Source organism: Cyrtonyx montezumae, unplaced genomic scaffold (genome assembly GCF_038088225.1).
Source record: "Cyrtonyx montezumae isolate F1298 unplaced genomic scaffold, pur_monq_1.0 scaffold_10, whole genome shotgun sequence".
NCBI lineage: Eukaryota > Metazoa > Chordata > Aves > Galliformes > Odontophoridae > Cyrtonyx > Cyrtonyx montezumae.
The window spans coordinates 14,328,596-14,354,879 of NW_027071826.1; the positions used below are offsets into that span (position 1 = coordinate 14,328,596).

The 26,284-nt window shown below is 42.1% G+C and overlaps 1 protein-coding gene across 1 annotated transcript in view; it reads left to right on the top strand.

The window, feature by feature from the left end:
* The window catches only part of ITPK1 (inositol-tetrakisphosphate 1-kinase), a 125,839-nt gene that overhangs the window by 41,973 nt on the left and 57,582 nt on the right, over positions 1 to 26,284 (top strand). Inside the window, exon 3 of the mRNA XM_065751316.1 lies at positions 25,838 to 25,963. Within this exon, the coding sequence (XP_065607388.1) occupies positions 25,838 to 25,963 (126 nt within the window). The remainder of the gene's footprint in view (positions 1 to 25,837; positions 25,964 to 26,284) is intronic.

The following is a 26,284-nucleotide window of genomic DNA, read 5'->3' on the forward strand; positions in this document are numbered from 1 at the left end:
TTTATGAGTTTGGGTGTGAACGTAAGTTTTAATAGAGAAGATGAGTTTGGGTGGAATTCAGTTTGTTGATCACTACATTCCTTCAGTCACCTCAGGTTCTTATCTTCATGACCTTCGATTCAGCCTTTTCAAGGAAGAGAAAACAGTACGTTACTATTTGCCTTGAAAAAAAAATCTTATAAAATTCACTCTTGTAGCATAGAGGATATGAAGATATAGTGCTGAGCATGAACATGATGTTCTTTGCTAAAACAGGGTGGTGAACTTAACAAAGGACATCACTTTTCATTGATTGCTAATTTCTTCTGCTTAAGGTAACCATGTGAGTTGGAAAACCAGCAAGAGAGCAGTATGTGGAATTCTCTGTCGGTTTGCAAAACTGTAACATATTTAAGCATTGGGATCTGAGATCTGTGGGTGTAGCATACTTCGCTGTTTTGAAGGTTGTAATGCCACTCACTTACTTTGTTCGTATCGCTGCAGGTGTTGAAAATTGTGCTTCACTGGTCTGTCAAGGTTGTGGGTTTATCTAAGATAAACCAGCTTTAAGGAGCTGGGGCAAGCTATGCCTTTACACATGCCAGCTGTTTTGGGGAGGGTTATCACACAGTTTGTTTAACCTGGCAGCTGAGGTCAAACAAAACCTGTCTTGGTTGTCTTGTTCTGTTCATTGCAGAAGGGGACTGTCTAAAGTTGTGCTGACCTTTCTGCAGGTCTTTGAAGCAGCCAGTGATTTGAAGAACCTGTGTTTGATGGAAATGAGAAACTATAAGTTAAGTGGTTGTGGTTAGAGCTTTCACTTAAGTGCTCTTATTGCACTTGTTTACATACAGAAACATGTAACAGTGTGTTCCTGTGATTTCAGACTAGTTTTTGGAGCTCTTTAGCAGACACACCTCTCCTGTCTGACTTCTGTATTGATCAGTGGACCACTGTCTACTTGAACATCTATCACCTCATATGTTTATCATTTCATCTGTTTTAAGAGCTATGCATCTGATTTTAAAAAGTGTAAAAGGATAGATGCTGTACAAGCGAATTCTAAAACAAAAGACCATTAAAATAATCTTTGTGTATATGCTTTGTTAAGGTTAGCACTGAAAACACTGGATTACACTTGGTGTTATAGCTCTGGAATAAGATGCTCAAAATGTAGCAATAGAATGTCTACAGAAAAGTTCAAGCTTCTTGATCTCCGTATTGGAAGCATGTATTTACATCAAGGATACTTACAACTTGCTAGTCATTGCTTGCATATCGTCTTTTTTAGAGTCTTACTGGCTCATTTAAATTTTGAATATGGGACTTAGCTTCCTTTTGACTGAATGCTTCTGCAGCTTACAGAGGCAGGATAAGCCTTGGAGGAATTTCGAAGAGTAAATTTCAAACTTCAAATCACTCTTACCACTGGCTCTGCATTCATCTTTGTTCCCCTTCACAAATGTCTCTGCTGGGGTGTTCAGAACAAGCTGTACTGAAGGATATGTCTTTGGGGCCTGCCCTGTGCTTGTTGTTGAAGCTGGCTGGAAACAAGCCAGCTCTCCGTTTTGAGGTTGCAAAACCGTGCTGGTGTGGTAGGGGACAGGCTTTTGTTTCTCAGTGGGACTTGCAAGGCTCCTGAGCTTCCCATGCCACGCTGGAAAGCCACAGCATCCCTAGGAGAGCCAGATTACAGCTCTATTACAACAGATCAAGCATGTCACTGCTTGCATGTGACCACAAACCTACTCAAAAGCTGCTAATTCATGCAAGCATAGTTGTTGAATTGGAAAGGCTCCTCCAGCATGAGGAACTTTCTGTAGGGATCATCCTCTCCTGCTCCTTGCTGGCTGGGTTTCAGCTCATGCTGCTGTGTTTCTGTAGCACCTTGTTTCTTGTTCTGAGGCAGACAGAGTGCTCAGCACCTCATTTGTTCCCCGTTACCACATCCTGGGCTTGGAAGCTGGAGTGCTTGGTGGTAACAGACGGTGGAAGACTTGAGCGTGCTAATGTTTGTGGTAGTGTTGAAACCATCAGTCTCCTTATGGAATATTGAATGCTTAGCCAATACTGAATATCAGTGCTAAGAAGGACCTAAGATGTTTCTATATTCTGGATATGGCTGAGAGAGAAAGGTTGAAATACAAGATTTATGAGCATTGCAATGGAAATGATATATTCTAATCAGGGGAAAATAATCATTTAAAATGATTACTTAACCTCAAGTTAGCTTCCCAGTTAGCTGAAGCTAATCAACTTGAAATCTTTTTTAGTTTTTAATATTTCTACAAAGTTAAGTGTTTTGACAGTTCGCTGGTAATGATGGAGTTCTTGGTAAGGGGAGGTTCTATGGTTTGTGACATAGGATGGATCAGATGGTTATACTGGACTGTTACCTAATCTGAAATTGCAAATTAATGAGCCTGTATTTCAGAAGTGCTGACAGCTGCGTGGAAAATGCCAAATGCTCTAGTTGTTTCCTTTGGGTGTAAATATGAATGCAGAATCCACATGCCCATTCTGATCAATCTTGTGTGCAAGTCCTGTCATTTGTGTCATCCCCCCTAAATGTTAGTTGAAAATCTTTCTGAGTGAATTCCAAATACTGACTGCACTGCTTCTATTTGGATTGCTGTAGTATTTAATGATGTGAGCAGCTATGGGAGACTCCTGCTTCTGGGGCATGGGAAAGCATTACCACTCAGATCCCTGTGCTGAAGATATCCCATCGTGTCTTTCCCTGTGTAAGCATTTGGATAAAGTTGCAATACTTTTATTGCCACTTCTGGGGGACTTTTTCTATTTTGGTGGACTTTTTTAACTTGAGACCAAAATATCCTAAATTCCACATGCAGCAGCTTGTGTGCCATCAGCGGGCTTGCAGTCTCAAAGATTATTGTACAGTTATGCCCTACAAAACCATGTGATTTTGGTGTTTCTTTTTCATTTCTCTATTTATGAAAAAAATTGTGCTTGTAGATCTACTGCTTATTGGTAGTGTAGTGTAAGAAAGTTAAGTTTACAACTTTTTATTTGCAGAAGTTTTATTTATTTTCTAGTAGTTTTACAGAACAAAAAAAAATATGTTAATGCTTCAGTGACTCTACACCTTTTTCTCAGCATCACATTATTGCAGGGATTGGAAGGGACCTCCAGTGATAGAGTCCAAGCCCCCTGCCAAAGCAGCTCCCTAGCCCAGGTTGCACAGGTAGGAGTTCAGATGGGTCTTGAACGTATCAGGAGAAGGAGACTCCACCACCTCTCTGTGCGGCTGTGCCAGTGCTCTGTCACCTCACTGTGAAGAAGTTCCCATGCACGTTTGTGCAGAACTTCCCCTGCTTCAGTTTGTGTCCACTTCCCCTCATCCTATCACCACACACTGCAGAGAAGAGTCCAGCCTCATCCCTTTGCCTCCCACTCCTTAGATATTTATAGTTATGGATCAGATCCCCTCTGAGTCTTCTTTTTGCAAGGCTCAACAGACCCAGGTCTCTCAGCCTTTCCTCATAAACTCCAGGCTCTTTATCATCTTTGTGGCCCTCCTCTGGACTCTTTCAAGGAGATCCCTTCTTTTTTGTACTTTTTTTTCTTGTCAGTTAGCTCCATACAATATGCAAAAGGAACCTATGTGTTTAAAGTATGGACTAGCTATGTGGAGGGGATAGGAAAGAAGGCAAGTCATACAAATCTCTGGATTAGCTCTTTTTATGAAAGTTAAAAACAAAAACAAACAAACAAAAACAGTTTTACTCCAGATACTTAAAATATCTGGGGAGAGATTTTGGTTCTGTCGAAACAAGTCAAACTCAGCAGAGGCAAATTTGGAAACCAAGTTGTGAGATGACTTGCAGATACTCTGCCCCTCTAAAGAAAGTACCATTCAGGCAAGACGGTACTTTGCTGCTCTGTGTTGTAAAAAGTGCACTGTTAATGTGCTTTTTTCTTTTTGTTTTTGAAGGGATGAGAGCTTTTTTTTTTTCCTAACCATTTAGAGGTACATCTTGTATCAATGCACTTTTGCAAACAGGGTTGCAGCAGGATGTTTGTTGAGTCCGTACCAGGGCCTAGGAAAATTAGTAGGAAGGATCTTAAGGCAGTCCTCATTGTGAAGTCAGGTTTAACGTCTTCAGTCCCCCGTGTGGGTTGTTGCACAGTTTGGTTTTGCCTGCAATGACTGGGCCAATTGTGTAAGCAAGGCTGAGATGTCAGTGCTGATACCTGTGCAGATCAGTCTGCTGGCATGTACCACAGCTGGAAGAGGCAGCTTTGTGCAGGACCTGTGTGGGGTAGCTGGAAAGGTGGGAATGCATTGTTCACTCTGAGAGGTGTTAATAGTGGCATCTTTTCTACCCCAACTGCTCAGTCTGAAGGAGAGCATGAGATATACAATTATGGTGCTGATCTGGACCTAAGTCAGTGTAACCCTGTCCTTTTTGCTGCTGTTCATTTCCCTAGGAAGATTAAGGCTAACGTGTTTACAACATATCACTGTGTGTTGTAGACACAGCAGTCCCAGCCATGGCTGTGAGAATACCACACATTTTCTCCAAAACTCTGAGAACTTTCTGATTCTGAAATAGCAGCCTAAAATCACAAGCTTGGTATGTGTAACATAAAGAAAGACTGGGAAAGAAAAGTTTTATTACCAGGAAAACAGAGGTCACCCCTCCTGCAGGCACAGGATGAAGTGGAGAAACTTTTCTGTTCCCTGGTTAAAAATAAATAAATTAAAAAAAAAAAAAAAAAAAAGTTCCCTTACTGGTCATTCCAAAAGTGAAATCCAACCAAATCAAGGAGTCCAGAATAAGTCAAATGAATTGCTACTGTGCTGTCATCACCTTTGTGTAATAGATTGTTAACTTATGTATAGTCCTCTTAGGTCAATTAGAGATTGAAGTAAAAATGCAGTTTATAGGATGAGCTGGAAATGAATTGCTGTTGGGTCTCAGTTTTTCCCATCATGCTTGCTGGGAACTTCTCCCTAGAAGGAGACAGCTTAAAGGCACCAGTTTTTCATAAGCTATTTTTAATACTTGAAAGTTACTTGAAGCACTTATTTGAGACATTTATTTTAGGCAGAAAAGAAAACAACTGAATTCTTCTGTATATATTCTTAAGGTCTGGTGGGTGAATCTTCAATCTTTTTGCTCCTTAACAGGCTCCGTATTTCTGTCTCCCATTTGTCTTATGGAGAGTTAGGATTTGAGAACTTTACCAGAAAGAGAAGGCAGAATGTACTGTCATCTTTTCTACAGTTCTTACCTTTTGATCCATATCATAATGCCATTTTTTAAGTCAAACCAGGTTCAAATCAAACAGGAGAACATTAGAGCAAGTTGCCTTTTACAAGCTTTAGTTCATTAGTCTGCAAATGCAAGGCTAGGAGTGGAGGTGCCCCTTGCAGTGACTTGCATCCTGCTGGAGTGAAGTGAAGCACATGTTTGGGAAGTCAGGCCCTCAGTATGGCAGAGAGGTCACACACTCACACACACAGAATTATATGGGTTGGAAGGGACCTCTAGAGATCATCTAGTCCATCCCACCTACCAAAGCAGGCTTCCTAGACCAGATTGCAAAGGTAGTTGAACCAAAGATTAAAAGCAAATGACAGAGATGGAGAAGTTTTCTGGAGGTATCTATCCTCCTACCTCAGCTGTGGGTCCTGATGTTCTCTGAAAGCAGCAAACAGGTGGCTAAGGGCAGCAAAACAAAACCCAAGCTAAAGGTGTTTAAATTTGCTTGTGGTGAGTGTTCTGAGCAGTTATCATACTTGTTCCCATTCCCATGTGGGAAGCTTTGGGTAACTTGCATAATTCCTGTGGACCTTATTTTGGCCAACGGGTAGTATTGTTCTGGACTTCAATGGGGATTTAGGAGACTGGAACTGATCAAACGGGTTCTAAGGTTCTCAGTGTAGTAGGGTAGCACTTCTCCCAGCAGAACTGTTGCATAGTTATATTGTTCTGTGTTCTGTAGCTTGGCACATCCCTTTGCATGGTGAGAGCTTGTTTTCTCTGGTTGCTTCAGCATTCACCCATTGCTTCAATGAAGTTATGGGGGTAAGTTTCATGGGGCCAGTGTGTCAGCTGACCATGGGACAGCTTGGATGTGACCAGAAGGGAAAGGAGGATCTAATGTGGAAAGTAAACTACAGTGATGTGGGGATTAATGTTCATCTGTTTTCATTTGTGTTTGTTTTTTTTTTTTTGTTTTGTGTTGATTTTTGTTGACATCGAAAAGACAGTGAGAGATACCTTATGTGGGTACATATATTTTGTTAGGTTTAATCACGGAAGAAATTCCTGCTGTATGTTACTTGATAAATGTAGTCATACTCAGCATATTTCAGCTGTTCCTCAACTTTGCTTATGCAGGCAATAAAGCATTTGAAATTGCCACCGTTGGCAGGAAGGCCAAAGGTTGACCCTACCCATGGCACAGTGCTCATTACCAGTGCACAGAGGAGATGACTGGGCTGATGCTTTTCTGGTTTTATGATGTGTAAAGGAGGGAAGGGCAGGAAAGATTAGAAGTTTCAGTGAGGCTGAGGAGCCTTAAGGTCTGTCTGTCACTTACTCATTGTGGTAATAAATATGACAGAGCATCCCTTTCACGACAAACCTTTGTCTCTTGCAGCACCTTTATGAGATATGGGTGCGAGTGGTGCAGAAATGCAACATAAGATGTGCCATGAAAGTGCACATTCCTTACCCTGCTGCCTGCTGAGCCAGTGTCCCCTGTGTGCTCTTATCAGGCAGCAAATAACATTGGCTGTATTTGCACAGGGCGTTCCTCGCTGCACTGGGAGCCCATTCCGTGTCGAAGTGCACATGCCCTAGAGACTAGGAACTTGCCAGGAATTAGGCACTTCTTTAGGTTTCCGGGATGAAGAGAGAAACTCTGGTCCTTTCATGAAATGAACTGGACTTCTGAAAAGAAATCCAGTTTGTTGGTAGATGATACAAGGAAGTGCCTGAAACCACAACATACATTACACCACACAGCACTTCGCCAAAGTAGGTTTCATTTGGTACGTCCCTTTGTAAATAGCTGTAGGTCACAGCTAACAGCACAGCAGTTGCTGCAGGGCAGCTGTCTGAGCTCAGACTGCAGTGGATCTGCATGTGTTGCTGTGTTCAGATGTGCTGCCTTTGTACGTGCTGAGCTTTGGAAGCACTTGTTGCACCACAGTGCAGGTGGAATGTTCCTGTTCCAGTTAGAGTGACACACATCGGTATTAAGCAGTGTGTATCAATATCCCAAGATACTGGCTGTGCTCCTACCTTGCTTGTGGGCATGGCACTCTACAGAATGGCTTAAGTCATTTTCAGTGCAGGAGAGGACCTGGTTATGAAAAGGCCTGCATAGAGCTTTTCCAGTTGGTTGAACTGAGGCAGGGGCTCTTTAGGTGTGGAAAAACCGCCCCTACATTTCCCTAAAGTGCAGGATTCTGTCCTGTATCTTTTTTCTATTGTTCAGTGTATGGTTGTAGGGTTTTTTTGTTTGTTTGTTTGTTTTTGTTTTTTTGGTTGTTGTTTTAAAGTTCCTAAGATCTGTCTTTCTGCAGTTCCTTTGGGATTTTACTCCAGAATCTAAATGCTTTGCTGCCAAGAAGTCTTCCTGCTAACCAGCCCATTTGTTTCCTTTGTCCTTTTCATCACATAAGTCCTAATTAATCCTTCTTGTATGCTTCTCATCTCAGGCATTATCTCTTTCTAGGGCACAGCACCTTTCAGATGCCAGTGCTTCTTTCCATACCACAAGCTTACTGTGGGTAAAAGCAGGGTTAACCCACAGCTAGTTTGCCTCAGCATTGTTGATGGGCTGTAAATCCACAGACTTTATCTTATGGTAACTTGTTTGTATGGTTGTAAGCTGGCAGTTTTAAGCTAAGCACCCAGGACATGCTGGTAGCAACTAAACTTAGCTGTGACCTGGGAACTTGGAGCTGTATGTTGCCTTCCAGCTATGTTTGACTTTTCTTTTGTGGGAATTGAACCTTTTTTTTGTTGTTGGTCGCCATGTACCTTCCAGCATTGTGTTCTTTCTCCTGGCAGCACTGAAAAATGCAGAAGACATTGTTTCCATTCCATGTCATCAGGGTGATATCGTGTATTGATTTAGTGGTGCTTTAGGGGCTATAATTTGCTTTATATTAAGCCTGTTGTGATACTGAAGAAGTTTTTTACTTCCTTCCCTCCCATTTGCACTTTGAGAAGTGTTTTCTAGTTGAGCTTGCACACCTTGCAGCCAAAGAGCTTCCTCTATTGCTCCTTCTCCCTGCATGTTTGCACAGGGGTCTGTTTTTGAGACGCATGCACTTCTGCTCTTACGTAGTATATTATTGAAACAGTCATCTGATGAGTGAGCAGTGGTAAAAAAAATAAAAATAAAAATGCAGCACTTTGTGGCTTCCTGGAGTGTTTGTGCCTTGCAGGTTCCGTGTTGAAAAGAATTCTGTTTTTATTCCAACCTTATATTGTAGTACCTTTCCCCGAAACACAGATTTTGCTGCGGAGTAGTTTTACAGGTATTAGAAAATAATCAATTTTAGAGCAGGTATTGTGACAAAGCAAGATGATGAAAACTTCTAGCTGAGTTTTTGCTTTTTTCTGGCTATGTTGTATATGTATGGAATGCTTGAGACACTTTTCAAAATTGCCCTGCAGACTCTTAGTAGTATTTCAAAGGGTACACAGTCAGTCCTAGAAAAATAATAGTATTTCCACAAAATACCATTTTGGCAACTCTCTTGTTCTGGGTTCTGCCCTCAGGGGTTTCTTTGGAGGTTTTCCAGGCTGGTTCAGATGAAGCCTTTTGCATGTCAATTCATTTTCGCTCTCAAGTAAATTTAGGAAAACAGTGTTGGCAGGATTTTTGGCATCCTTAGTTTTCCTACTTCTATAGAACATTTGGCCCTCTCAAATAGCATTCATCTAACTTGTCATCTTTTATTCTTATGTATTATGTTACTCCTGGGAGTCATCCTCAAGCTGTAGTGCAGTGCTACTTTATCCCCCGAGTGGCATCCCCAGCTTCCACTTGCCTCTGGCAAAGAAGACAAATGCTTATTGTGTTTTGGAACTTGGCCAGGTCTTTTGCATCTCTACTAGGTCAGTATTATTGTGTTTTATGTGGAATATAGTGGAGTTTGAATAACGGTTTCATTTTAAGCCTTTCCGTCTCCTGCCTCCTCCCATCGATCTGTTGTTGAAGATGTGGTCCTGCTAAAGAGTCCAGTGTGCAGGTTGGTGACCCAAGGATGACATTCTCTGAGCTATTTTTCCTTCTCCACATTTGAGGCTTTATAGTAATTATAGGGACGATGTCTAAGCTTTCGTACAAATTCCTGAAATGAATTTTGTCTTTAGTTAAACTGTTAATATCAGAAGAACTTTAAAGACTTAAAACTGTTGCAGTCAAACTACACATAGAGCTCTGAGAATTAAATGTCTCAGATAGACTTCCGTATACACCCTTCGATATTTCTTTCAGATCACACATCTTATTAAAATCAATTGCTTTTCTGTTTTTTTTCTGTTCATCTTTAACACGTCTGCAATGCTGGCATCAGCTATGTGACTGCATAGGTCTGCCCTCCTCCCTGTGAAAGTCTTGCTGTCCCACAGTTGCACCTGTCACCTCCTTCCTTGCAGAGAACATGGGTGCCAGGTGCCAAGGGCCACGTGAGTCAAGAGTTTGCTGCCATGGGTCTCTGTAGTCAGCAGAGATGGTGTGTGAGTAACGACATGGCCAAGCAGGATAACCAGCTCATTTTGTTAGAAAATTGAAAATGCCCTTTAACCATTTCCTTAGCCATAAATTAGAAACTGTTTGGTGTCAGTGTCTGAAAGGGCGCATTCGGTCAGTGTATTTTAAATGTTACTTGGAGGATATGAAAACTTTTGAGCAGCTGAAATAACTGGAGGAAAAATATGTAATAGGGAGAAAATTGAATGTCAAAACTCAAGATCAATCAATACTGAAATGAGATTCCTTCTTAAAATACACAACTGAAAATGCCATGTTGCCATAGATATGCAAAATGTAGTTATAATTTTGTAGTTGCTTTGTCTTCCCAGCTCAGAAGAATGTCTGTGGATGACTGTATAGAGATGGGAACTTTTCAAAAGCACTTTGGTTACCTAAACAATAGGAATAACTGCCTCTACCAGCAGAATCTTTTAGAACATGTTTTCACTTCTGATTTTAACCTTGTAGCATTACTTTAAATCTGTGCTTTCACGATGGCTTGAGCTTAGATTTGAAAGATGGTCTGTACATCCATAGGGAGGCTGACCCCTGCCAGCAGCTAAAGCCCCTTATCTCCTCCTTTCCCCTAACAGCTTGCTTGCTCTCCTCTCACAGGAAAGGAAGGAGAATCAAAAAGGCAAAAGCGAGGAAAGAAATCTATGGGCTGAGATAAAAGCAGTTTAATGAGAGAAAGAAAAAAGGTTTAGAAAAAATACATAAAGATGTAAAAGGAATTGTGCACCACCAGCAGAGCAATGCCCAGCCTGTCTCTGAGCAATTTTGGAAAAAACTTCCCCACAGTTTTATCATGTAGCAGGACTTCAAATGGCAAGCAACATCCCCTCAGCAGTAGCTAAAGCATTGGTGCACTACCGGAGCTGCTTTGGTCAGCAGTTTTAGAAGACTCTGGAAGCTTAGAGCTGAAGGGCACTCCCAGTCCCTGCAGCCACAGCTTGGAGAACGCCTCCATTGTTCCTGATTTGTGTGTTTTTCTCAGGACTTGGCCTGGAGTTCAGCAATTCAGCACATGCATGTGGATCCGGCAGCACTTCCTGTTTTGTGGCAGTGTGATTTTCCTTACGGTGGAGGTCTTGTTCACATTAAAGCTTGCTTACAGCTGCACTTGTGCACCAGGTGACAGAGGCACAAGGGTAGGATACCTCTGCTGTGTGGGTCTCAGCCTGTTTCCACTACACCTCTCTGCCACTATGCAAGTAGAAGGAAATAGGGTAGAAAAGTGATGATAACTCACTATTTGCTCCTCAATCATGGGGGAAAAAAAATCCTTTATTAACGCAACATATGGATGAAGTTTCTTGACACAAGCAGATTTTTGATTCCTAGTCCTCCAGCATTCCCTGTTCCAGCTCAGAAAGTGGGTTATTTCCTCCCAGCAACAGATGCAGAGGAACAATGGGAGCCGTGGCAGTGTTCCTTCCACTGGGGCCAGCTGGGTCGCACGCCTCTGTGCTTCCTGCCCAGCAATGGAGGACCACGGTCATGGTTCTGGGGATGCAGTGGTACCCAACTGTCAGATGGATGGGAGAAACATAGGGTACTTGTAGGGAAGCGTGAAGCAGTCAAGAGGGCAGTGATGGTTGGAGGATGACTAATGCTTTTTTGGGTCTTCCTCTGGTGACTCAAATCAGGAGTTGGACAGCTCTCTGCTGCCGGCGAGCTGCGGGAATTGCTGGAGGGGCTCAGGAAGCAGACTGTCCCGTTTGCCTCCAAGCTCGTGCTGCAGTGCACTGGGCAAACTTCATCTGCAGGAGCTCCACTTGTTGGTCTGAAGTTGTGAAATTGGCTTTTCTGTGCTAGTGAATTGAATAGGTACAACGAAGCGGGGGATGTGATGAGTGTGAATTTTTGTTTGTTTTTCCCAGCATGGTCCATTAAAATCCTCATGAATTTCATCTTCCATGAAGTTTTATGAAGCAAATGCCCATGTAAATCTTAAATGAATCCATAAATAAATAAATCCATAAATGAAAATGGAAAGCTTGTTCACTTCTTTATTTTTAATAAGGAAAGTGTTAATTCATTTGGAAATTGAAGTTTGGCCTGGAGTTTCAAGCATACTTGTGCCCAAAAGGTTTCAGGGTATTTTGCATAGACTAGCAGCAGAGACCAAAGAGTCCTTCAGGAAACACAAGGAAAGATCTTGTCATAAGACAGGCTCTTTTTCAGTTAGATGTAAAGATGCCTAGGTGTACAAGTGGTGCCATAGGTGAAATGTGTGGTCTCCATTTTTCCTGCTCAGGCAACTGGGAGTTGACAGCTTGTGCCATGTGCTTGGCTTTTGTGCATGGGACGGGCACAGGAGGAGTTGCTGTTTGTGTTGTGGGCTGAAGGGCCGGTGTCTGAAAGCACTTCTGAGTATGAGGCTGTGTCTGTTAGCTGCACTGTAAGGTTTTCAGCTTCCCTTCCCTCCCCACAATGGAGATGTTTTCTAAAGGACTACATGGGTGGGAATAGGCCAGGGGGAATGCATGAAGCCCAGCTGAAGTTTTGAGTCTCAGAAAGTGGCAATGTGTGGACACTTCTTCTTTGGAGGCATATCGTAAGGGAAAGTTAGCCAGCTCAGAATGGAAGAAGAGAAAGAAAACATGTATGAATATGTGAAACGTTTATGTATATTTAATTTTTTTTATGAACAAATTTTTTCCTGAACAGATGTCTAATTTTAGGTGAGATGCCACTCTGCTCAACTGACCCCTGTTAATCTTACTCTGCTGTAGTAGTTTAGTCTCCTTGATGACCATCTGGAAGCTGTGTAGCACATTAATTTAGGTTCAGTGTTGCACCCATGTGTATTTCTCTGTGGGATTAATTAACCTTATTCCAAATATAAGGATGGCAGCAAACATTGAAGGCTTGAATTCTGTCAGGAGTGCAGAAGAACAACAGTTCATCTTATTATGTTGCCTGCGTGGAATCAACACTTGGTACATCTGGAGCTCAGGGGCCTTGCTGCCATTGCTGATGGACCTGGACTCCTGAATGCTTGTTTGTGGTGGGGCCAGCAGATGGAGTCAGGCAGCCCTCTGGAGAAATGGAATGGGAATGCAGGCTTGTAAGACCCAGTGCTTCAATGCTCTTGTGCTTTGGCAGCCAGACTGGTGGGTGCTTCACAAATGTGACAAGGGAAAAAAGCATCCCTGCAGAATTCAGTGTGAGACCAGGGATGGCAGATAGGTTCTGAAAGGTAAGGGGCTGACACATGACAGTCTTGGTTATTGTCACGAACCTTTTATTTTGGCTGTTTCTGAAACAGGGACTTGATGCAACTTCAGCAAAAGTTTTGTAGTCAGCATGGCAAGGCAGGAATTGGAAGAAAGAATACAAAGTCTAACAATGACAGAGCTCTGTAAATGCCTGTGAGGAACTTAAGAACTTCTCAGAAGTGGAAGTGTAGAGATGGAAGAAAATGCAAAGGCATTGATTGGATATTTGAAGTTGTGGTCAGTGGAAGTTAGCTCTCTGAATGAGAGGTGGGAGATAATAAGCTTGAGAACTGAGGAGTATTAAAGGTGAGCACAGGACAGCTTTCCTGTGATTGAGAAGAAGGGTTGCATTTTAAGAGACAAAAGATATCTGCAAGATCTGGTTTGGAAGAGGGGAAGGGCTTGAGAAAATTTGTCTTCTAAACTGTGGTCCTGGCAACTAGGTGATACTATTTAGAGAGTGACAAAAGGTGGGAACTTGCAGAGAGCTGGGACAGGAACAAAAGCAGAGGTGAGACAGAAGTAGAAAGCAGAAACTATTATTATGAGCTTAAGGTTCAACTACAATGAAAAGTGGAGCTGAGGTAAGAAAAACAAGTTAGCAGAGATGGGTATGTCTGAGAGTGAGATATCTGGGGGGAATGGGAGCAGGGATGAGCCCTGCCTGTTGGCTGCAGAATGGATCCTGCCTGGGGGAAAGCATGGAGAAGAGGAGCCAGGATAGCAGGAATGAGTCTGGAGCTTTGCCTGTGCAAAAGGGTGGAGAAGGGAAGAAAGTGAGAGCAAATAATCATCAGTTCTGATTGACTAGAGGGTGGTAGGAATCTGTTAGGGCATCCAGACATACACTTGGGTGGCCATCAAGATAAGTGGCTTAGGATCAGAGCTCAGGGAGGGAGTGCATGCTGTCTTGCTTTGAAAACTAAGTTATCAAAAGAGACGTTCTAGAATTTCTTCTGATTCTCTGTCATGAGGTTATAAGGTACAGACAGGCTTTTCATGCTCTAGCACTCTTCTTATATTTTAACTATTTTAACTACTTTCTTCTATATTCACCTGTTAAAAATTGCTAAGGCTTGGATTTAGCATCTGTTGAAGGCATACCAACAATTAATTGAATTTTCTGAGGATGTTTTACCTTGTGCTGTGACAGGAACATCTGAGATTCCTGTAAAAACAGTTGAGTGAAGAAGTACAATTTCAGCTGTTCTTCTTTAGCCCATTTAATTACCATTGCATTCACTATCTTCCCTGAATAGGAAGTCATTTTCCTGTTCATCTGAGCCTTTCAAACAGTGAAAGGGAAAAGAAAATGAATAGTAGGGGGCGGGCAATGTCATTTTAAAGCCTTGACAATTAGATGATAGGCTTGGTAGATGGCACCTGAAACTGTTATTAACTAATTAAAATTAATTTCTGACCTAATTTCATATGGTTGATTTACCTTTAAGTCAGGGCACCCGTTATAAGGAGAAAAAAAAGCACACCTGCAGCATTCTTGTAAGAAGTGCAGTGAGGCCTTCTCAATCTGCTGAGGAAGACTTCAAGATGGATGTGGAGAGAAATAGGGATTATGGAGGGGGACAGACTTCTTTTATGGCTAGATGACAAAGTACCTTTTCGCCTGCTTCCTCTGAATGATGGTTCTGATGGTCTTTTTTTTTCTCTCCTCTTGCTTATGTGCTACTCATTTAGCACTCCATTTATAATGTAAGTGAAATGTGAGGTTGAGTGAATAATTTGAAACTTGAGGCTTTTCCACTTATCTCCATTACTGCACCTCTTTCTCCTTTTGTTCCTAGAAGAATTTTTATGGAGCTTCTGAACCATTTGGGTTTCTGGGTGGCAGATTTCTTTGTCATATTGCATATCCCAGAACTCAAATGTAAATGCTGATCATCAATTTTATCCTTTAAGTGCAGGCATACTTTTTATGATCGGTAAGCATTTTCTTATCAGAAAGTCAGCAATGCTCTAAGAATCTGTATTAGCTCGAGTGCTCCTATGCAGTTTTTAAGTCCCATGATCATGGGTAAAAAGAGTGGAAGAAGTTTCTAGGTTACTGAGATGAGTTCGTCCCTCCTCAGCCCCCAAGAGACAAATATTGTACACACACGGCGCTCACATGTATATTCTAATGCTTGGTTGAATACTCAATCATTTAGTTTTGTTTTCAGTTTTTATGTCCATATGTGAATGACCTATTCTGGGTGCAGCTGTTCCATTTGGGGTCTCACTAATGCTTTATATTTCAACTTACCTTTTACAAAGCTCATCCAAAGTACATGTTTCTGGTCTTGGTGGCATTGGTTTTATCTTTGCCACAGACCTATTTCAGCAATGATGCTTGCCCTGAGAAAAGGGCAGATTGGTGTTTTTTTGTTTGTTTGTTTTTTTTTTTTCAATCATTAGCCCAGCAATGTGTAGCTTTTCATTTCGTATTTAGTCATGTACCATTTGTCCCATTTTTTTAATTCACCCTTCTGCATGATATTCCTTTCTGGGTGGTGGTGTCACTTACGCTTGTGGGTAATTATTAAGGTCTGTCAGTAATGTACTTACTGTGCTTAAGGTCACTAATGAAGGTATTAAATAAAATGATCACAAGACTAGTGCCCAAGGAATGCCAAGAGTGCATACCATTGCTACTGCTGCTTTTAGCATGCTAGCAGTTGTTGTCTTGTATTTAGCTCCCCTTTCACCTTCCTATTCTTCCTTTAGTCTGTATCTTTCTCTGGTTTGCCTAATGGCATGCTTCACTGAAGTCTGAGGGGTGAGCTTTGCTGAATTTTCTATGTCTAGAGGATCAGTGGTCATACAGTGAGAGAGCCCTGACCCATCTTTTGTAGATCTGTGTCATGTTACACCATGTTTGTTTGCTTATTTTTCTTTATTTACCTCTGGATACGTGATAATTTCCCAACATCTTCTAATGTGGTATAGTACTAGATCAGCTGCATTGTCCATAGCTGTTATTTTTCCCTCCTCCTCTTTCCTGGAGGAAACAGTTGGGAAGCATTCTGTAACGGAGACACAGTTATTTGGAACCCTGATATTGCCATCCTGTGATTTCATATGCTTTGATTAATTGGATTTTGTTTTCCAGGGTGTTTTTTTAGTTATTATTTGTAAGTGTCCAGTTACAGAAGAGGGATGCTTTCCCCTGACCTCAGCATGTTATGCTCTTCAGAGGCAGCTGACATCTGTGCTATTCAGCCAGGCTCCCTCTGGTCAGGTACATTTCAGGCACAATTCCTCTTGTCCTAGAATAGGAATCTAAAGCAAGCCAGATGAATTTAAAGCCTCAAGGTATTTGACCACTTTTAGAAGCCTATACTTAAAATGTAGTTATTGAATGTTTAAACTTAGGTGAGATGATCTCACTCCATGACTTGGGTTTTGACCTACTGTTATCTCTGTACCTGTCTTCACTGCCACCTTTGTTCCCAGTCAGTATCATTGTTCTTGCTGAAAATGGAAGCTAAAATTTGGTGCCATTCCTGTTTTTAATGTAAACCTTCACTTACTGGAACAGAGGTTCTGTATTTTTCTTCCTTTCTTTATATATTTCCTAAATTTCACTATTTCATATGTGCGTAGGAAATGTTAAGCCTCTTTTACATTCAAATCCTTGAGCCTTTCACAGCTCAGCTGTCTTTGCTAATTACTTCCCTTAACTTATAAATTCGTCATCCTGAGATTGTGAAAAATACTTGGCTATACACCCTTTTATCCTGTAATTTAAGCTTATCCAGCTTTACTGAGTATTTCTGTTAGTAAATTTCATATTAGTTATTCCTGCTTGGGACTACCCAGACCATGCTCTTGCAACTGGTGTTTGCTCTCTTGAGTCTTGTGAACAAATTTCTCTTAATTGTACAGTTTTGTTTCTGTTAATATCTGGCTATGGCTAAACAATACTGTGAGACTGCCCATCCTTCTTAGCACTGCAACAGCAAGACTTGTTATCACTCTTGTTTAATGGAAATTTGACCCCAAATGTTCTCTCTGTGCCTGTGGTTCTCCATACATTTTGGGCAGGTGCCATGTTGGAAGACAGTTCACCTGGAAAAGATATTGTGAGAAAGTAAAAGCAGAAAGGCCTAGCAGTTGCTGAGAAGCATGAACTCTTGGCCATTGACTACTGGGATCACATCCTCCATGCCATGGAGTTTGCTGAAGCAATGAGTATGCTTTGCTACCTTCTTCTTCCTCATGTTAGAGCCTTTTTGTATCCCAGCCACTTTCTCCTGACTCTGCCCTCTGCTCCTTTGTGCAGTATTTTCCTAGCACTGCAGTGGATAGGAAGGTGATCTATGATGGCTGTGATCTTCACCCATGCTCTTCTTCCTTGGTTTGAAAAATCTGAAGCTACTTTATCTTTGTGATCATATGATTACGTTCCTATCAAAATGCCATAAAATGAAGGACCTGTCCTTTCCAATGAAGAATTTAGTCTCACTGGGAGGCATGGTTTCAAGCGGAAGTAATATTTTGTCATTGAAAGGCAACTTCACTCTCCTGTAAATAATACTCTCTAAAACAGGATGGATGGAAATATTGCATTCTCTTCCCAGTATCTCTTATTTCTGTTCCTACAGCATAGGTATACGAGGTAGGTCAACCTAAGCATGGCTTCTCCTTGTTAAACATAGCCTTACCTTTTTTTATTTTCCCTTTAGGTGCTCTCTTAAAGCTGTTTTTTATCCCCGTTGTATTCGTATACTTCTTCCACCTCTCTTCTGTGCTGTTATGTGAACATTACTAGGCACACAGTACTCAGGAGCAATGCTCCAGAGTGTGTTTGGATGAAGGAGGACACTCTGCGTCATCCAGAGCCTCTTTAGTGTGCTAAATGCCCTCAGAAAACCAGGTGCTCTGGTTCTGGTTATTTGCAGAAGAGGCTGGCAGAGGCCAGGCTGTGCCTCATGCTCCCCAGCTGGGGCTTTGTTTAGAGAATTGTGGCAGACACTGGCGATCTCCCAGAGGTGCAGCCTTGCACCCAGGAGCACCTCCTGTCAGTGCTGGTTGACAAGGTGAGAAATTGTCCTGAGGTTGAGCCTGAGCCGTGTGGTACAAGTCCAGATCTGGGTTTCCTCAGCTCTAGGGATAAGGGATGGTAGCCACGCTTCCTGGTGTACATTTCTTTGCAGATCAGCTTTTCTACTTACTAATCCCACTGCCAAAAGGAGAGAAGTTACGCAGTGCTTGTTTACATGGGTCTAAGAGAAACATTCAGAAGTACACTTTTCCTTCATTTTAACTTTGTCTGTATCCAGTAGTTACTAAAAAAAAAAAAAAAATAAATATTTGCAGCAGTGTCCAGTCTTTGTTTTGAATGTTTATTCAGTGCTATAATTAAGCACTAAAAGCTTCAGAGAGCTGCCCCCACTGCCCTCCCCTTGCTTATTCAGACTGCTGCCCACAGGGCTGCAGTGTTTCTATGTTCTGGGTTAACTTGGGCATTCACTGAGGATGGCATTTCCCTTCCACTCCTTCTGCAGTGCCTGCTCTCCCACATGATTGATTAATAGAGCTGTCAGCTCAGTAATGGGACTAGAGCTGACCCAGTTCACTGAAGGAAACATTAAAAACCTTCCCTGTGAAGTCTTCCTGGTCTTTCTGGATCTCATTTGCCAGCTCAGAAGCTTTAAGTTTCAGAAGGGACCTAGACTTTTTCTGAATGACTATAATTTTCCCCCATACCTTCTTCTATTGGGATCTCCTATAGGGTCTTTTAATCAGCTGTATGTGAACAACAGTTTTTTGACAGGTACAGAAAAATAAAGCAAAGCAGTCTTAGCAGCGGGTTATGACTACTGTGAACTCTACTCAGGATCTTGTTTTTCTGTAACTTACTTTTCTCCTTCAGAGCACTAATCCCTCTGTGTCACACATTTTCTGTTCAACTTTTCTCCTCTGCTAATCTCTGGATTTGTTCTGCTGCCCTTCCTAATCCACAAGGGTATTTATGACCTCAGAAGAAACCCTTGGCAAGAGGCTTTTTTTGGATTTGAGTAACATTGATTATTCTTCCTGCAGTGCTGAAAATCAACAGTTGCCTTTCAGACCATCCGTAGACAGGGCTGAGCTGCTTACCCACTTGCTGCCTAAAGTCTGCTTACTGTACTTCTGCCCTAATGGGATGTGAGCTTGCTTGTGTGTAGTGTTGTGCTCAGAAACAGCTGTTTTTGCATCTTTGCAAGTTCTGGAAAGAACTTTCTGCAAGTGCCAAAATATTGTACCTAAAAGGAGGAGATAAGCCAAGCTGAGGTTTATTTTTCTTTCTTGATATTTTTTTCTTTGCAGGGCTCCAAATCAAAAACAGTAAAGTTACAAAGATATATTCTTGGTTATAAACAAAATGGGAAAAAAATACTTTTCTGGAAAGCAATTTTGTACTGAAAAGAGCTTTTTGCGTAGACCAAGCATGGTATTTCTTGTATTGTTAGAGGGTGAAGGGGTGAACATTGGTGCTAATGGGGACAAACATTGGTGCTAATAGGAGAGTAATGCTTAGCTGACATTTGAAGACCAGGGTCAGAACATTGAGGGGGAGAGAAAGGAGTCACTTTTCCCAGTGTTCTTCAGGCTGAAGAGGAGCCATGACTGTCACTTGCATTGCATGGCCCAGGGCAGCACTTGCTGGCTGCTTGCCCCTGCGGGAAGGATGCCAAGGAGGCTGCAGTGAGGAGATGGTGTTGTCCTGGTGAGCTGAGTGACTGCCTTGAATCACAGAATCATAGGATGCCTTGGGTTGAAAGAGACCTTAAAGGCTATTTAGTTCCAACCCTCTGGCATGGATATGGACATCTTGTGCTATATCAGGCGACCCAGGGTCCCAGCCAGGCTTGCCTTGGATGTGTGAGTACTGTTCATTTTACATAGTAGTTAGAGAACTCATCCATAAATGATGTCCATGTATATTATTAGTACTTGCTGCATAAAATAAAAAGTAATTAAAAAAAGAAAGCTCTGAGATTTCTCTGCCTCTCTTTATTTAGAGCGCAGCTTCTCTCTTCCCAAACTTCCCTGAGGTCATACCTGTCTCCAGGGCAGCGCCAGTGTCTGCCTCCTGGAAACATGCAGAGTGCTAGCACTCTGGCAACTTGTGCCAAATGCAAAGGAACTAGCTCTGGCATCAGTGACAGAAAATGCTGAGAAACCATCTGTTAAACCTGGAATCTTCTCCTCTGGTGTTATCATTTCAGTATTTGAGAAAATGGGAACCCAGCAGGGTTCATAGCTCACTCTGTGCTGCTCCTCACCTTCAGCTGCATCCTGCTGCTTGGGATAGAGCTGGCAGCTGAGGCTGTGCACAGTATGTCTCAGTGTGGGGGCTGCTGTCCTTTCCTTTTGGGGTACTCACAGAACTGAGCTGGGTAGAGTAGCAGCAGGCAGCCTGCAGAGTTAACATTCTACAGTGGCAGAAAGGTAAGCTCTGTAACAGGTCTTCAGCTTCCTTGATTCTGAGAAGACTAACAAAAAGGTGCAGTATTTTCAAGCTACATTTCCTTCCTACTTAGGAAAGTTCCACTCTGCCATGGCAGCTGCTGTTGGTACTGCTATGCTATCAGAGTGAGGGACAATAGGAGAGCTGGGGAAGTCTCGCTGTAGCATTTCTTGCCCAAAATTGCCACTGCATCACAATGCCGAGGCTCACAGCACTGGAGAGGTGACAGAGAAAGTAGATCCTGCTAGAGAGCTTTTGGCTTGTTCTCTGCAGCTTTTGTTGGCTGGGATTATTTGCCCTATGCAAAGGGCCAGAGATGGCAGTTCTTCCATAGAGGTTTGTGCTTGCTATTCTCTGGCCCCAGATGCAGCAGTGAGTGTTGTGCAGGGACAGCAGAGGTCATTTCCTTGTTTGGCCAGAGAGAGGAGGGAGGAACTCTTAAATATTTAAAAGTTTTAATATTTATTTAGTTTGAATATGTAAATATTTGAGGAGGTGCGGAAAGCCTGTATATCAGTGACAATACCTGTTCTTCATCTTCCAGATAACGCAGTGTCTTTCCTCGTGATATATGTGCTTTGTCACCTTCTATGGGCTTTGGTGTGGAGTCCCACAAGCCGGCTGTCTCTGCATGGCCACAGAGCGTGTAAGAGTGCCATCATGGCAGAGGGCCAGGGCCAGGGCAGCTCCCTGTGTCTGGGAGCAGAGAGCAGGCCTCCAGCTGGCTGCTGGGTTGCTGCCCCAGGTTGTGTCCACATCTCGTGTGGGTAGACACATGCAACCATTTTTCTAATTTCTATCCCAATGCTTTGCAAATGCAAGCACTTTAACTCCTGTAATTAGGCTATCCTGTGTATTTTTGCTGCTTTTACTTGTTACAAGGAAAAACAGTGAATGTGACGCTATTGACTTATGTTTCCAATCTTCCCTCTCCAGAACTCTTAAGATATTTTTAGAGGCTTTCATCTCTGAGCTTTTGGGGAAGAGAACAGCATACACCGACAGATCAGCTGTCAGTTTTCAAATTCCTGAAGACTTGGCTTTCTAACCCAGAGCTCATGACTGTTTTTGAGCCTGAATGTGCAGCACTGGTGTGCAGGAAAAGGAAAGAATGGGAGAATCTTAGGCTTTGTTTTACAAGTGTTTTGATATAAGCTATGTTAATACACAGGGTGGAAATTAACTTCAACATAAGAATGTGATTACTAGCCTGAATACGTACATTTGATGGATGCTGAATTAAGTTCGAAATAAATTCCACGTGTTTTGGGATCAGTGTAACCTTATCTGAATATTTGAATAGCCTGCTACAGAGGATGGTGTAGAAAACTCCATCTATGGCCTCAGTAGTCAGGGAGCAGAGAGGTCAAGTCAAGATAGTGCACTGTGTCTAGTTCGCAGGTAGCAGAATTCAGTGCCAGAAAATGGTTAGATAACCGCACAGTGACTTTTGAACTCTGATTTCTGAAAACACCTCACAGAAGGTTGATGGATCTCTATGAAAAGGGAGAGAAAATTCCATGAATTTTTACCTTTTGTTGCGTTTAATTAAACTTTCTAGCACTTGGGATGATGTCTGATTATTTGGTCTTCTGTCTGCCTACTGAGAAGGCTCAAATCAAACCCAGCATCTCTGGTGATTTTTTCTTATCTTCATTCACCTCCTTCAGGTGAAATTTCCACGAGATTTTTTTCTCCTCTGCAACAAAACAGGCTGCTACAGAGGAATACACATTCCTTTTCTAAGCAGGAGATCAAATAAAAACAAAACCAAAGCCAGAATTTAGTGCAGCATTCTAGTGAACACAGTTTGTTAGCTCTTTGGAGTCTGGAACAGAATGCTTAAAGAAGAGATTTTATTTTTCAGTAGAAATACATTAAGAGAATTAATGAAGATAAGTGGAAGTAGAGAAATGTGTTGTAAATTCCTCAGGGATGTAGCAGGGAACAGATCTTGTTTTCAGTTCTGAGAACAGGATGGTACTAAGACTTCATTTCATGTGAATGATAATGCAAAAATTATTTCTGCAAAAGAGCTTTAAAAAAGTTATCATGTGAGCCAGATTCTGAAATGCAGTTGATGGTAGCATGAACTGGAAACTCTGAGTCAAATAAAGAATGCTTGCTTATTTAAAATCATTTAGATAAATGTTTGTTTGGTTTTTGTGGGTTTTTTTGTGTTGCTTTTTTTTTTTCTAAATCCAACGTTTGCAGTGTGTTTGACAGTGAGTGAATACCCACCTTTTTTTTGCTTGGACCAAGTTTTATTTTTAAACCCTGCTTTTAGGAGTGCATGTGTGCAGGACTGCAGTTAGGACCACTGGAGAGCAGTGGTATGCTGTCAGGCATCTGTCCCATCTCCATAGTATAGGTGGCCTGCCAGTGTTCTGGAGAAAAACAACCCCATAGCTTTAAACAAATTATGCTTAATGGGAATAAACTTTTTTCTTTTTTTCTTTTTATTTTTTGCCTTGCTGTGTAATGGCTTGGGAAAATGTGTTGGCTGTGTGCTTGGAGTGGGTAGAGGAGGGCAGAGATGGAACTGTATGCTTGCTGGTGGGTGCTCTGGGGAGACTGTGGTGGGAGTGACTAAGGAGTTTCTATGGCATAGAGTGCTTTTTAACTCCCCACCAGCCTTTCTATTGGAAGGTGAGTTGTCTAATGATGAGAGCATTTATCTAGTGGTTTCTTTCTTCCCTATATGGATTTTTAAGATCTGGGAAGGCATACGCCTCGTATCTGGTATTTTCCAGAAATAATGTATAGCTTTAATACTGTCTTCCATGTCATTCACCTGATCTCTGCTGAGTTTTGGTGGTAAATACCAATGGCATGAAAGCAATACTCAGATTTTTTCCTAATTCTATTTTTTGAAGAAGCAGAGTAGGCAATACAGACCGTAGCATACTTCACAGAAGAAAGCACACCATGGCCGTGGTTTTTATTTCTGTTTTTTCAAACTGGTGCTGATAAATCTTTGCTCTCACTTCTGTTGCTATGGTGTTAGCTCAGTTCGAAAACAAACCTTTGGATAATCATGTCAAATGCGAAGATGTTTGGAGAAAGAGATGCTGAAAGAGAAGGGAAGTAGGAGGGCTCAAATTCCAGCTGATGATGAACAATGAATCAGTGTTTGTCTCAGCAGAGGGCAGGCAGAAATTTTGCGCTGTACTTTCACTGAGTTGTGATTGGGTCCGATACTCCACTTGAAAAGGCTCTTTTTTTCCCCTTCCAACCTTTTTTTTTTTTTTTCCCCTCTTTAACTTCTTTTTCCTTGGTATATAAAAGGAAAGTGGAATACTTCCAAATTCTGCATGGCTCAGAAATATTTGCTTTCCACAGTGAGGCCTAGAACACAGAGAACTTGTTCTTGCGAACAGTTTGATCCTCCAGTTCACAAAATGCAGGATCAAATTTTGTAGGTTCGTGTGGCTGAAATGTACCTGCTGCCCCTGCTGAGCCACTTAAGTACTCATTGCACAGCCCAGGAGCAGCTGCCCAAGCGTGCTGCTGTTCCTGGATTGTTTCATTCACAAAGCAGGAGGCAGAGCACTGTTGCAGGGCCCTTTTTAACACTTTCTGGTTTGGCTATGCATATCTTGTCAGGTGTGTTTTGTTGACATGCCCAGAATAATGTGACTGTTGGTTTTAGCTGACAACAGTTGTTGTGAGGAAGTTATGTTGCCCAGATGTCTTAAATTTCTGGAAAACACTGTGCTGAAAATGCCTGGATGTGCCTTGAAGGCCGCTTCTATCCTGGGTCAAGGCTGAAAGTGGGGACTGTTTTCTTGTTTTTTAATGTTTCTGTGCAGATTGATGTGCAACTGCTGTAAGAATGTGGTGGGGTAACCAAACACCAATACTTGCTTCTCACTGTTTTTCAAAATGGAAGTCCTGAAAATGGATTAATTCACTTTTCTCAGTTGCCAAGATAAGAAAAAGAAAAAGAAGAAAAAAAAAAACTTTCTGACCCAGTTAAATGGATCCCTTTTTTTATTGTTTCCTTCTAGATGTGATAAAAAAAAATCTTAGGAAATGAAGTTGGGTCATCTGACATTTCTCTTAAGGCTATTAACTAATTTTCTGGAACTTTTGCAGTAGATCCTCTCCTTCCCCATCCTTAGCTAAGCTGCATTTCACTTCATTTTGTCTTGATTCTGCAGACACTTATGTCTGCATTCAGTCTTCTTTCTGCACTGCTTGCAGGAATTGAAATATGGGTTCAGCACGGCCACCCTCCTGCAGACTGCTCACCCACAGCTCGTGGCCCACTGAGCAGCCCCACTGGCTCTGTTTGTCTTTGCCTATACATCACCTTTGCATACAGAGAGTTGCTGCTCACATGCAAGTGGAGTCTGCTGATCTCTTCTGAAATTGTGCCATATTTTCCAGTTGCACTGGGTTCTACATGAGTACTTCAGGGATGGTACCACAGCCTCCGCCTGTAGCTGTCTGCAGTAGTAGACTGTAACATGCAAGCAGAGAAGGGCTTTGTCATTATGTATTAGTTTGACTCCCATTTATTTTGCACAAGCCTAGCCCATATCAGAGCACCTATAGAAGAAAACCAGTTCATCTGCAGGGATCAGTGAGATTACCAACTAGCATATTATTATTATAAGGCTATGAAGTTTCTATTGCTTTAGTTTTACTGGTGCTTGAGCTTTGTCCATCCTGTCTCATTCATACCTTCCTTAAAGCATAGGATGGGAAACTATGTAAGATGAAATCCAAGGTGATGAGACAATGGAGGCCAAGCTTAATGCTCCTTGAAACCCTGTCTTGGTACTGGTGATCCAGCCCCTGTGACACATTACTACTAATGGTGTGCCAACCACGCTGCCTGGAGCCAACCCCGTCCTCAGTATGTGTTCCCTTACTTGGCATCCTGCTGAACCACATTGGCTGTGCTCAGGGAGCAGCACTCCTCCCTTCCAGCTGGGTAGCTCTCCCTGCAACAGAGGAATTTGCAGAGATCCTGAATTGTTTGATCTTGTGTTACCTGTATGACCATCCTGGGTGCTGTTCTGTGCAGGCTCAAAGGGCAGAGGGCACAGGAGGTGTTCCTTTTATTAGTGGTGATAATTTTTGTTGGCTCAATCTTTTTGGTTGTACATGTAAGTACAGGGAGGAGTGCAAAGAAGGAGGTACTGGCTCAAGGTGAAGAAGCACAAAAAGACCTTTGGAAGAAGGGTGCTTGGCAGCAATTTCACTGCCTTTTCATGGAATTAGATGTACACTGCTCAGAAATAAATATCTGAGTAAAGTTTCCTGGCAGCCAATGAAATGTCAGTTGTCAGGGATTTGGGTAACGTATCAAGATTAAGATAGCGTGTAAAGCAAGTGCCCTGTGTGATGGCTTCACATCTTCCATATATTGATAAAAGTTCTCTCTTATTGTTGTGGTTTTGTTGGTTTTTTTTTTCAGCTTGACCTCACCAAACCCATTGAAGACCAGGGCCCTTTGGATGTGATCATACATAAACTGACAGATGTCATCCTTGAAGCAGACCAGAATGACAGCCAGTCACTGGAGTTGGTACAGAGGTTCCAGGTATGTGGTTCTTCTGTAGCCCTTCTGCATTTCAAGCAAGAGGGTGATCTTGGTGAAGCAAATTCCATCTGTTGTCTATGCAGTTGATGATGTTTGGTGAAAAGAGGTCTCTGACACACTGTTGCTCAGCCCTAGAGCCCAGAAAACATCATTTTGTCAGTCTAAAATGAGCTTTCACCTCTGGATACATTTTACATTGTCTTTGTAAGTTTAGTAGTAATGGGTTTCCCACCAAATGTTTGAATGTTATTTCAAGAACACTGCTGTAGTCAACAAAGAACAGGTGTTTCCAGAGTCCTTTACATCTCTGTCTCTCTATGA